The sequence below is a fragment of the Gekko japonicus genome, unplaced genomic scaffold (genome assembly GCF_001447785.1).
Source record: "Gekko japonicus isolate JY-2015 unplaced genomic scaffold, Gekko_japonicus_V1.1 scaffold204, whole genome shotgun sequence".
In the NCBI taxonomy this organism is placed as follows: domain Eukaryota; kingdom Metazoa; phylum Chordata; class Lepidosauria; order Squamata; family Gekkonidae; genus Gekko; species Gekko japonicus.
This window is the reverse complement of record NW_015159716.1, coordinates 306,796-319,415: the sequence shown is the minus strand read 5'-3', so window position 1 is coordinate 319,415 and position 12,620 is coordinate 306,796. Positions and strand designations below refer to the sequence as shown.

The 12,620-nt window shown below is 50.0% G+C and overlaps 1 protein-coding gene across 2 annotated transcripts; it reads left to right on the top strand.

The window, feature by feature from the left end:
* Window positions 1-413: 413 nt before the first annotated feature.
* On the top strand, window positions 414-8,831 carry LOC107114000 (ankyrin repeat and SOCS box protein 8-like). 2 transcript variants are annotated; one of them, XR_001482638.1, is made up of 6 exons: window positions 414-587; window positions 2,671-2,942; window positions 4,107-4,300; window positions 4,500-4,628; window positions 7,769-8,283; window positions 8,403-8,831. XR_001482638.1 is itself a non-coding variant. In XM_015415451.1 (5 exons), exons 2-5 carry the CDS (start codon window positions 2,729-2,731, stop codon window positions 7,988-7,990), a joined length of 759 nt encoding a protein of 252 aa, XP_015270937.1. In that variant the 5' UTR covers window positions 414-587; window positions 2,671-2,728; the 3' UTR covers window positions 7,991-8,831. The 2 variants fall into 2 exon arrangements, 1 of the variants encoding a protein (XP_015270937.1); XM_015415451.1 differs by having other exon boundaries at window positions 7,769-8,831.
* Window positions 8,832-12,620: the final 3,789 nt, after the last annotated feature.

Genomic DNA, 12,620 nt, shown 5'->3' with positions numbered 1-12,620 from the left:
CCTGGCAGCCCTAGTAAATCTCCACTTGTCCATGAAGCTCCCTGAGTGATCTCTTAGCCCTCGCCTACCTCATAGGGTTGTTGTAAGGAAGGGGACCACCTATCTATGATATCCTGAGCTCCTTGGCCTGGCGAGACGAATGCAATGCGCTATCCAGATGGGCCTTTTGTTTGCAAAACAAGTAATCTTCCGCCACCGCTGCCTAAAGAGGGGGGGGAAAAAGAGGTTATCTCCGCAAACCGACGAGTGAGTGAGCTTGCCAGTGCCATTCCCCTGGTTTGTAAGACGGGGTACTGAGTGGGAATGGCTCCACATATTTTTGCCCGATCGGTTGGCTAAGGAACCAATCCGGCTAGAGAGGCTGTCCTCCTGGGGATACTTCTGCGCTGGGGGGGAGTGAGAGGCGTGACGAGGAGGAGGAGGAGGAGGTTTCCCTAACAAGCGCTCTCTCGGCTCCCCGCCTGCGCCGACGAGGGCCTACAACTCCCAGCCTCCCCAAAGCCATGCTGCGTTTGGCGATGGCTGCCCTCCGATCCCGGAGCCAGGAAGAGGTTTGCAGCCGCGGACGCCCAACGTAGTGCAGACAGGTAAGCGCATCGGCATGGCGACTGGAGGTGGGCGCGCTGGGGGCGAGGTGGGCTGCGGAGGAAAAGCCCCGGCGGAGATGCAGCAAAGCCGGGCCCGCGGATCCGGCCGCTCCCGCCGCGAAGATCCATCTTGGCATCCAGAGAGACAATAGCGATGAGGTCAGAGGTGTGTGTGGCCACGGCCCGGGTCCTTGTGGGGGAATTGCAGTGCAAGGCGCCGCTGCGAAACGCAGACATAGAGAGGGACTGGTGGTTCAGCGAGCCGGGCGCGGGTTTTGCGCTGCGGGAGCGGGAGCGATTGCCTAGTGCAGCTCTCTTGCTGCGCCACGGTTCTCTTCCCTCAACTGGAATAGTGTCTGGCAGTCTGCGCGGTTTTGGCCGGCCCCCTATCAGAAAGGATACCCTGGAACTGGGAGGAGTGCAGAAAATGGGTAGCCAAAATGATGGGGGGGCTGGAACGCAGGCTCTAGGAACGCGAGAAGAGCCCTGCTGGATCAGACCACTGGTCCATCTAGTCCAGCATCCTGTATCGTGGAATGGTCAAGCAGCTGCCCTGGAGGACCAACAAACAGGATATAGAAGCTCAGGCTTTTCTCTGATGATGTCTCTTAGATTCAGAGGTTTAGGCACTGGTTAGTAGAGACTAGTAGCCATTGATGGAGGTTTCCTCCACAACTCTAACCTCCTTTTAAAGCCATCTATGCCAGTGGCTGTCTAGGACTGCGGTGGCTAAAGTGGTTAAGAAGCTGAACTACAGACTGGAAAGTCGGTAGTTCAGCAGTTCGAGACCCGAGTGCCACAAGACAGCATGAGCTCCCGTCTCTGGCTCCTGCCAACTGCCAACCTAGCAGTTCGAAAGCAAGAAATTGCAAGTTACCACTTCGGTGGGAAGGTAACAGTGTTCCTTGTGCCTCGGCGTCTAGTCATGCCGACCACATGACCACGAAGAAGTCTTCGGACAGCGCTGGCTCTTCAGCTTGGAAACGGAGATGAGCATCCCTAGAGTCTGATTCAACTGGCTTTCGAGCAAGGGAAACCTTTACCTATGCCAGTGGCTACCACTGCATCTCTGGAGAAACCTAAAGTGTTAAATGCTTTAGAAAAGAAAATATAGTGAAGAAGAGGAGCATGATGTTTACAAATATTGCATGGTTTGGAGAAGGTGAACAAAGGGAACTTTTTCTCCCACAATAATAGAATGCCAGAGGACCTCCCCCCCCCCCAAAAAAAAAGTTGATGAATAGTAGCTTTAGGGCAAATTTGTTCTTGGCATGAAGCTGTTTATTCATCAACAATCTTCCTCAAGGTTGGGACAGTGAGAACAATGCTGGAACCGTAAGGAACAGTACATGTTCCACATCTGAAAACTAAAAAGCAAATTCTTGGGTTCACTTTGTTCACAAAGTTTCTATACCATTCAAGTCAAAGTCCGTATACATGGTCAAGTGCTAACCATATCATTTGAACCCCCACGCTCAAATGATAATTTAAGTAAAGAGCTCTCTGTGTCTGTTGCGAAAAGTGGAGAATCTGATGGCAGAGCCATAGAAGGGTTCCTAGCACAGGAGGAAGGTGGTCCGGTGGCTGGAGACGGCCAAAAACACAGGTGAAGCATGGCTCAAGTCCAGTGAAACATGGCCCTATCCCATAACTCCAAGGGGGTTTGCAGGAGGGTGGGGTAGAAGAGAGTGGTTGTATTTGGTTGTGACGAAAATGCACTTTGCACATGTTTAGGGACACCTTATTCTTAATTATTAGTTTACATCTTCAGGGCTGAGCCTTGCTGCAAATTCAACAGCATCAGAGGAATGAACCCAAAGTGGCTAAGCTGCTGAGCTACAATCCAGGAAGTTGTTGGTTCATATTTATTTCAGCCACAAACTTACTAAGAGGCTCAGGAAAGCCACTCTTCTTCAGTCCCCCATGTGCAATACAAGGATAATCATACTGGCCTACCTCACAGGGCTGTCCTAAGAACGTCTGTGATTTATACATATCAAGTGCCCTGAGAGTTACCTTGCTAAATATCATTATTCTCTGCCATTGCTACAACCTCTTTGACCCATCCTTGTTCCACTCTCAGCAAACGTCATCAGCCCAGAGCTTTGCACTGCCCAAATCCATGCGCCAGAGGCCTCTCCATGTGGACAGAGGGAGGCTGTCCATTTGGCAAGATGGGCTTCTACATCAGTTCCCTCTCCAGACCGCCCTATGGAAACAGGGTCCAACTGGACACGCGGCCACCTGTCAAGCGTTACCAGGCAGCACCCAGCTACAACTATCGGTGGACGGAACTGCACTATGAGGCCAGCCGCGGCAACACGGAAAAGCTGAGGCAACTCCTGGAAACCTCAGGTGTGTGACCGGCAGAACATAGACAGTTTCTGGCTCAGGGCCTGTGGTGAACATACTGTTTAAAATATATATTCTTGCTTGCACCTTCAGTCATGCAGTGAAGATATGAGCCCTGTAGGACATTGCGTTCTACGAATCAACATCTCCTGACTGTCCCTGGCCTTAGAGATGTCCGACTTGGCTCAACTTGGACCCTGCCTGGTGGAATGAGCTATTTTACGAGATCAGGGCCCTGTGGGACCTATTACAGTTCTGCAGGGCCTATAAGACAGAGCTGTTCTGTCAGGCCTTTGGTTGAGGCAGTGGGCATCCACTTGATTAGCATCCCCTCCAGTGACTACAGATCCGTGAAGCCGGGCTGGGACCAAAATGTTTTTCTGTTGAGGCATTGTTGTTTTAGTATGTGATGGTTTCACAGATTTTACATTTAAATCAGCATAAATTGAAGATGTGCAAGCTGGAACCCGCCCTGATCCTACACTGTGGGAAGGCCGGATATAAGCCTAATTAAATAAATAAAATAAGATCCTCATGTTGTGGTGGCAGCTGCTGCCAAAGCAACTTTTCAAAAACCTGCACAGCCAATCAGATCTCCAAGCCCTGCTGAGGCAAAAGCCCACCTAGCCCTGCACACTTCCTAAATCACCTAGGGGACACCAGGTGAGGTGTTGCGCAGGGCTATTTTTGGGCAGGAACGCACAGGAACGGAGTTCCGGCTGACTCCTGAGTTGGCCACGCCCAGCAGGAACTCATTAGCATAATAGACCACACCCCAGAGCAGAAACTCATTAGGATTGGCTACATTAGGGGTGTGTGGCCTAACATGCAAATAAGTTCCTGCTAAAAAAAGCTCTGGGTTTTGACAACAAACAAGGTAAACAGAATAAGAAGCAAAAGGTGCATGTGGCTGGATGACCACACTTCTGGTAACATGGGGGTGCGGCCTAATGCGCTAATGAGCTGTGCTGTCAGGGGTGTGGCCTAATATGCTAATGAGTTTCTGCTCTTGGGTGTGGCCTATTATGTTAATTAGTTCCTGCTGGGCTTTTTCTACAAAAAAAGCCCTGGGTGTTGGTAGGCACCACGTTGGGGCTCCCTTGGCTAAATTTTCCCAAGCTGCTATTTCTGTGCTGTTCAGAGGTGTCCATTGCCCTTTGGTTGCAGGCAAGGAGCTGGTGGACAGGAAAGATTATTACGGCAAGACGCCGCTCTACTGGGCTGCCTACAAAGGACAGAGGCGTTCGGTGGAGCTGCTGCTGGAACACGGGGCCAACGTCAACACGTGCTGTAAACACGGAGGGACCCCCCTCCACGCTGCCATCGGCCTCTTCCCAGACTGCACCCTGCTGCTGATCCAGGTAATGCCCCTCTGACTGCTCCTGGCCACCTCGCTCTGTTGCCCACAAGGGCCATTTCTTGTCTTCCTGACAGAGACACCCAGCACTAGCCGAGCTCCTGGGCTTGGTTCCCGTAATACAGCTGCAAACAGTCGGGATTGGGGGTTTGGGACCTGTGATCTAGAGATCCTGATGAGTTTTTTTTTTCCACCCCTCTCAGCATGGCGCAGACGTGAACCTGCAGGATAACTGGGGAGTGACCCCGATGTACTTGGCTGCGTGCAGCGGACAGACGGAGTGCATTCGGTTGCTGGTGCAAGCAGGGGCCTGCATCTCCTACAGGAACAAGGTAGCTCCTTGCTGAAGGCCGGGGTGGCCGTTCTGGCCTTTCCTAGCTCCAACTCCTCCTATAGGCTTGGTCGCTCAGCCTAGTGCTCCTATTGTGAATGGAGGCCCTTCTGTTCCTGTGTTCCTGCCACACTCCGCGGACACCCCTGAGCAGAGCATAATCATTCCTCCCTGTTACCAAGATCAGCCCCTTCTACCATGGGTGATTCCATATGGTTCTCTCAATAACAGATCCTTTCCGCAGCACCTGCTCGCTGAACGTGTTTCACTCTCAACCTCCCAGCCCTGCCCAGCTTCTCCTAACCCCAGCTTGTCCAACTATTTTTTTACATATCAACGGCCATGCCTTGGATGGCCCAGACTAGCCTGATCTTGTTAGATCTTGGAAGCTAAGCAGGGTTGGCCCTGGTCAGTATTTGGATGGGAGACACCCAGGAAGACCAGTGTCACTACACAGAGGCAGGCAAATGGCAAACCACCTCTGAACGTCTCTCTCCTTGGAAACCCTGTCACTTGAATGGCCCTTTCCTCCATCGTGTATCACTTGCCTTTCCATCTAAAGATTGTACACATTAGAATCAGATTCTAGCATCTACTCTAACACATCCAAAGTGGTTAATTTCTGAGCAGAGAAGTGTGTTGTGTGGTAGGGGTCAGGTCAAGTCTAGCTGGAAGGCCGCAGCTGCTCCCTGGTGGAGGCCGTTCCATGCTGCACCAGGAGAATGTGGGCAAGTATCAGTTGGCCCTTGGCTGAGATGCAGTTCGGAGTGTCACTGTGTCCACGATTATTATTATTATCATTGCTTCACGTGGCTCAGTTTACATGCCTGGCGGTGGCTCAGGTGGTTAAGACGCTGAACTGCAGGCTGTGGAAGGCCGATAGTTCAGCAGTTCGAGACCCGGGTGTGCCGCATGACGGAGTGAGCTCCCGTCTCTAGTTCCAGCTCCTGCCAACCTAGCAGTTCGAAAGCAAGAAATTCCAAGTAGATAAACAGGTACCACTTCGGTGGGAAGGTAACAGCGTTCCGTGCGCCTCGGTGTTTAGTCATGCCGGCCACATGACCACGGAAACGTCTTCGGACAGCGCTGGCTCTTCGGCTTTGAAACGGAGATGAGCACCGCAACCCTAGAGTCGGACTCGACTGGCTTTCGAGCAAGGGAACCTTTACCTTTTACCTTCCAACCAAAGCTCTTCTTGGTATTCTCTTTTATTAATCTTCTCTCTCTATGTACCGCTAAGCTCTATCCTCTAATCCTGTCCTTGTCCTTCCCAGTTCCTTTCCTACAAACAGTCCACCTGGTGGTCAGAGGGAATGTCTGTTCAGAGGGTTTGCTGTAAGGAGGCCTAGCCCTCCGTGGGAAGAGTGACAAAGTTTCTTATAGGGAACGTTCTCCACCCAGTTCTGGGACAATGTGGCATTGTTTGGGAAACATCCTTTGGCCAACAAAATGCTTTCCATCCATTCCCTCACTGGCAAAATGAGTGAGTAGGACTGAGGAATTGGGGGTTAGCCTGTTGATAATCCCAAAGGAGTAACATCCGATTCCACATTGTGGGAATCCCTCGCAGTTATTTTCTCCGCAAGGTTTAATCGATAGAGTAATCCTCTAAATCTGTAGCTGATTGCTGAAGGCCAACTTTTTATCAGTGTGGTTTTGGATTAACAGCACAAGACTGCTGAGACAGGAGAACAAAATTTGGGAGTCCAGATCTCTAAGGGTGGGCCAGGATGCCAGGCCAGGTGCCACTAGAGGATAGTAGCCAGGCCTGTAGCTATGGTGGGGCCTCTCGGGGCCAGTGTTCCCTCTAAGCTGAGTTAGTGTGAGCTAGCTCACAGGTTTTTAGCCTCCGGCTCACACGTTTGCCTTCGCTCAGGAAGGATGGCTCCCGAGCAAACTAATTTATGCAGCGGCCAAATTGCTCACTCACAACTTTAATGCTAGGAGCTCACAAAATAGAAGTTTTGCTCACAAGACCCCACAGCTTAGAGGGAGCATGGCCCCATCATGCATCGGCTAGGCCCCACAAGGCCTTGCTTCTAGAAATAATTTTTAAATGATCTACAATGAGGTAGTGTATACTCTGTTTGATCAGAGTTTGCAAAAAAAAAAAATGTAAAAAGCTCATTTTGATTGATCACGGGAGCTCCAGTTTTTCCGCAAGGACTGTCATGGGCATGAATTATTATTGTAAAGGCATGAATTATTAGGGCAGAGAAGGACAGCCTGGCAAGATTTTTTTTAACCTGTTTTGACCATGAGACCAACAACAGGACAGAAAATCACCTCTGCACAGGAGTCTACCCCCAGCCCCACCAGAACAAAATATGCCCCACAAGCCAAAAAATCCAGGCTACGGGCCTGATACTAGCAGGATAGCTGTTCTGATCAGGCATCTACTGTGCGGTCTTCTAAACGTGTGAGGGCATACCTGGCAACCAGCGAGAGGTGAGGAGGAAGAATCCTTGTTGGGCCATGATGATGTCATTTCTGGTACAACCCAGGGCAGCACACGAACACTCACCCCAAAACTCCACAGAGTTTCTGGGTGAGTGCTACAACTTCACCCCAGTACAATGCTGGTGCTTCCAGGTCATGCTGGAAGCGATGTCATTGCGCAGAGATAAAGATTGCCCCCTTCCCATTTTTCTGGCCGTCTGCCTGCCATTAGCAGGCACCTGGCAAGTCTAGCGTGGGCCCCAAATGTAGTATGAAGGTTGGGGGGGGGGGGTCAAGAGAACATTTGGAAGACTTCAGTGGCATTTGGTGGCCCTATAAATGCACACTTGTTTTTGAAGCTACTTTGAGATTGGTGCCCAACAGTATAATGGAGTCTAAACGAAAACATTCAGATATTGACGGCCTTTCCTTCTAACAACCGGGGGTGCCTACTTTTTACTAAACGGTCAGTTAATTTTGCACTTCCTTCGTGGTCTCAAAAAATATCTCGGTAAATCGGGTGACTAAAAGTTCTCTAAGGAATCGGTTGGAAGCTCCCATTTTTGTTTAATTTAAATCAGAGGAGCTCTTATTCCACGGGATGTGCCCCACCCCCATTTCCCCAGCTGGACTGCACAACCTTGTGCATTTGAGCTGCCTTCCCTCACAGGTCCCGTGCTGTTTCTTTGCTTCCCGCTGCAGCGAACTGGGGCCCCTCCCAAGCGCCTTGTCTCGCAGCCTGCCCTGATCTCCTGGATGGAGTCTTGCCGCCGGCAGCCGTGTTCCCTCAAGCACCTCAGCCGCCTCTCTATCCGGACGGCTCTCGGCCACCGGAGGCTCCACGCCATCAGAGACTTTGACCTCCCTCCACCAGTAAAGCAGTACCTGATGTTTGAGGACCTGGTTTTGACAGACAAGCTGTAGCTGGGAGTCCTTGAGAGCTGGTGGCTCGTGGCCTGCTCAATTGCCATTCTTCCTGTGGCCACTAGAATCAAGCTCTGGAATTGGAAGGATAAGCTGCTGGACGGACACGATTTCCCCCCCAAGCTCCGTGTTTCCACTTGGGTTCCACCAGTCTGCCACACAGAAGGGAGAACTGAGTTCCACGAGCAGAAGATGTAGGCTGTCGCCGTGTGTCGTGTTCTTCTTCATCGGCAACCAACTCTTCTTCACTTTTGCCCATCTCTTGGGCATTGGACCCAAGAAAAACTTTGCCTGTCAGGCCAAGGGGTCTGGTCAGACAAACTCTGTTGGGAATTCCACAAGCAGGGCAGGCAGGTGTAATATCCAGCATCACATACCCTATGTCTGAGATATACTGCATCTGAACTTGGAGGTTCTGTGCACCGCCTCCTGTCCCACTGCAGTTTTTCTCTGTGAAGAGGCCAGATGCTTTCTTGTAGTGGTGGACCAACAATCAAGAGGCCAGTCTGCTACTGTGTCTGTAGTTCCTAAAAGATAAGAAAAATATGAATAACAAAGGGAGAATTGGTGTTGGCAAAGACATGTCCTGTTCATTCTCAGTTCAGGGAGAATAAGAAGGGAGATGGGAAGGAGGATGAGGCCACAGCTCGGTGGTAGAGCATCTGCTTTGCATGCATAGGGTCCCGAGGTCAGTCCCTGGCAATTCCTGTTAAAAGGATCAGGCCCCCAGGATGTTTTCTGTGTTCGTATACTAATGCATAAAGTATGGGGAATGAACAGGAAGAGAATGAATTTCTAATAGGTCATGTGAAAGACCTTGACCTGAGACCCTGGAGGGCTGCTGCTGGTCAGAGGAGACAGCACTGCCGCAAGAAGTGGTGGCGGCAACAAGCATAGACAGCTTCAAGAGGGGACTGGATAAATGTGTGGAGCAGAGGTCCCTCTGTGGGTACTAGCCACAAGGTATGGATGGAACACCCTGTCTGGGGCAGTGATGCTTCGTGTTCTTGGTGCTTGGGGGGGTCAACAGTGGGAGGGCTTCTGGAGTTCTGGCCCCGCTGGTGGACCTTGTGATGGCACCTGGCGTTTGGCCACTGTGTGACACAGAGTGTTGGATGAAATGGACCATTGGCCTGATCCAACATGGCTTCTCTTGTGTTCTTAACATGGAGCTGGATAGGCCGGTGTCTTGGCTCAGTAGAGGGAAGCTTCATGTGATCACACTTGCTGGTCATGTCCCTGACCTCCCTGTGCTAAACCAGAAGTCTGCCTGTAGCACAATGCACAGAAAGGCTTTGGGATCCGGCCTGCTCGTCCCTCCTCCATCTGCCACATAGTCAGCGAATTGCCTGCATGGAGTAGAGTTGCCAGCTTCCGGCTGGGAAATACCTGGAGATTTTGGGGGTGGAGCCTGAGGAGGGTGGAGTTTGGGGAGGGGGAGGGACTTCCGTGGGGTATAATGCCATAGAGTCCCCCCTTCCAAAGTGGCCATTTTCCCCAGGTGAACTGATCTCTGTTGCCTGGAGAACAGTTGTAATAGCAGGGGATCTCCAGCCACCACCTGGAGCTTGGCAACCCTAGCATGGAGTGTACGCTGGCCCTGGTCTTGGAACAGTGGCACACCGACTGGTTCATTCAGCGGCTTCAGGCAGGCCGTAATACCTCTTGGTGCAGTCTCCTGTTATCTGTTGTGTTCCTTTTCAGGGCAAAAAAAAAAAATCTTTGTTTGGAGAATTCTTTGTTGTTTGTGACAAGACACCTCAAGGTGTTATCTTACGAGCTTCAGGCAGATTCCCCCATGGAAAGGGAGGGTGGCCTCACTGTTGGGGTGGTGAGCCCTGTGCCAGTCTGGAGGCCATGGTAACTGCTTGGCCTTGCCACCCTCTCAAGCCAGGCTGGGACTTCTGAGAAAATAAATACAAGGTTTTAAAGAAAGAAAGTACTTTGGGCTTAACTTGGCTTCCTTGTAAAGAAAAATCAGGACCACTTAGCTTAAAGTAGTTCTATTTGTCAGTGGGTTGGAGGAGGAAGCTTGGTTCCTATTAGGCCAGCTGTCTGTCTGTTCCCTGACAGCTCACTCACAGAATAGATTTCTCAGCTTTCTGGAAGGAGACTCGTGAGAAGTTCTGTCCTTTATTCCCATAATTAGAAATAAATTGTTTATCTTGATGTCTTCAAAGAATATGAATTTATCTTGTGTCTGTATAAGTTTTTTTTTTAAGAGTGCAAAGTGGTAATAGTTTCATCCCTGCCAGGTAGATGAATCGACCCATTTATGGGTGGGTAAACTGAGGCTGAGAGGAGAGATTGTGAATGATTGTGCAGGGTTTTAAAGCCAGCTTTTTCTGAGTAATTGTGCCACTATCTTTTCCCCATGTTACCCTGGTTGGTAAATGGACTTCTAGCCTAGAGTATGTATATCAGGCTCCAAAATCACTATCTTTGTAATGATAATTTTCAAGTCCTCCTGCGTGCTGACAAAAGCCCTAAGGAAACACTCAGAGGCGAGGGGTGCCCACAAGAAAGTGGTCTTAAGGCACGGGCCTTTGACGGGATAATATGAATGTGCAGCCCGATGCAGATGACCGGTCCTTGCATTTACTCACCGCGTGGGGAGGTAGGGTTGCCAGCTCTGGGTTGGGAAATACCTGGAGATTTTGGGAGTGGAGCCGGGGAAGGGTGAGGTTTGGGGAGGGGAGGGGCCTTAGCAGGGTATAATGTCGTCGAGTCCAGCGTCCAAAGCAGCCGTTTCCTACAGGGGAGCTGAGCTCTGTTGCCTGGAGGGCAGTTGTCTTTTGGGGGGTTCTCCAGCCACCGCCTGGAGGTTGGCAACCCTATGGGGAAGGGGGAGTGGGCCTCCACATGATCTAAACAGTGTGAACCCGTGGAGGCAGTGCCTGTGTGTCTGCCCGCTCTCCCCGTGATCAGTGATGGTGCTTTCTAAACGTTGCTGAGAGTCCACCTGCAGGCACACTCCCCCTGCACCTTCACGCTGTACAGGTGGAGATGAGGGGTGGCGCACCGGTGTGCGCTAGTGCCTGCTCTCCGTTCCCTTGCAGTGATTCAGCACACAGACAGGTCCTCTGCACAGGGCAACTGAGGGCCCTCTTCCTGGAATGAGTCGTGTCTTCGGGAGAAAAGCCCGTGTCTGGCCAGCTTTCCCCATTGTCATTTTCTCTCTGTCTCTTCAAATGTTGTAAGAAATAATAGTGGGAATAGTGGGAGGGGGAGGCGCTCTGTTCTCCAGACAATAATCAGAGACTGGGATTTCGTAATAAAATGGGGTGCCACTGAGCAGGAAAAAGGACTTCGCAGCTGGAGAGCACATAAGCTTGGGCATAACATTTTATATTAAGAAAAATATGTACATTTACATATATGTTAAATGCACAAGAGAGATGTACTATTAAAGTGCTGTCCCTTACTACTAGATGACTCTCCTGGTTTCCTCAGGTGTGGAAACATGACTGACTGTTCTTTTCACCCCTGGACTGAAATTGGTAGGGCCTCCCTCCAGATGAAATTGATCTGGGGGACAGAGTTGGCCTAGAGCAGTGATGGCGAGCCTTTTAGAGACCGAGTGCCCAAACTGCGACCCAAAACCCACTTATTTATCGCAAAGTGCCAACACGGCAATTTAATCTGAATACTGAGGTTTTACTTTAGAAAAAACAACTCATATATTAACTTAAGATGATCCAAACAAAGTAAGGAAAGCAATCCCAAATGCTTTCATTTACTTAAAATTACTTGGCAGAGAATTCGACACTTTAATGATGGTCTGGGCCTGGCTGGGGCGATGGCACGTGTGCCCACAGAGAGGGCTCTGAGTGCCACCTCTGGCACCCATGCCATAGGTTCGCCACCACTGCCCTAGAGGCTGGCCTTCTGTGGGAATGTTATAACCTAGAAGAATTTGGACTCATACCTTGTTTTTAAATGTGGTAAACTTGTACAATTTCTGAATTTTTTTTTTAAAAACACTGTTAACAAAAATATTAATCTATTCTGATGGCTTCAAATAGACTACACATGCCTGCCTGGGGGAACTGCTGCCCATGTAAATAGGAAATGAGAGGCAATGCTCTGGGTCATTTCACTGCAGATTTAATTCCCATTCCTTAATTTGTTTTGTCTGTGGTGCATAATTAATCTTTTCAAAGCTGCATGATTGAAACTACACACATTCACAGAGAACATTGGACATATTTCCTAGTGGGGTGTGGCAACCAGTGGGTGAGGAAAGGGGTGGGAATAGGGGGGGATGATTTTATACATAGACATATTTGTGGCTATTAGAAAACATTTTATAGAAGCTTATGTGTAGATCTGCCACCACTGTTGTTAATATTTTTATTTCCACTCTATATGTTTCCTAACTTTTTTTTTAATTAGTTACTGGGTTTCAAGTTTTCTCTCTCTCCTTGTTCTTTGTTCTGTTTTCTTTTTAAGGAAAAAAATTAAAACATTGACATCAAATTGATGATGCTGACATGATATCACTTCCAGGTATTTGCTGCTCTTTTGCCCATTCCCCCCCCCCCCCCCCCCCCCTTTCCCCTCCGGTTGGCGACTTTCTGTGCGCACCAGAGGGAGGGAGGGGGGGTCCCTTTTGCGGCAAACGTGTTCC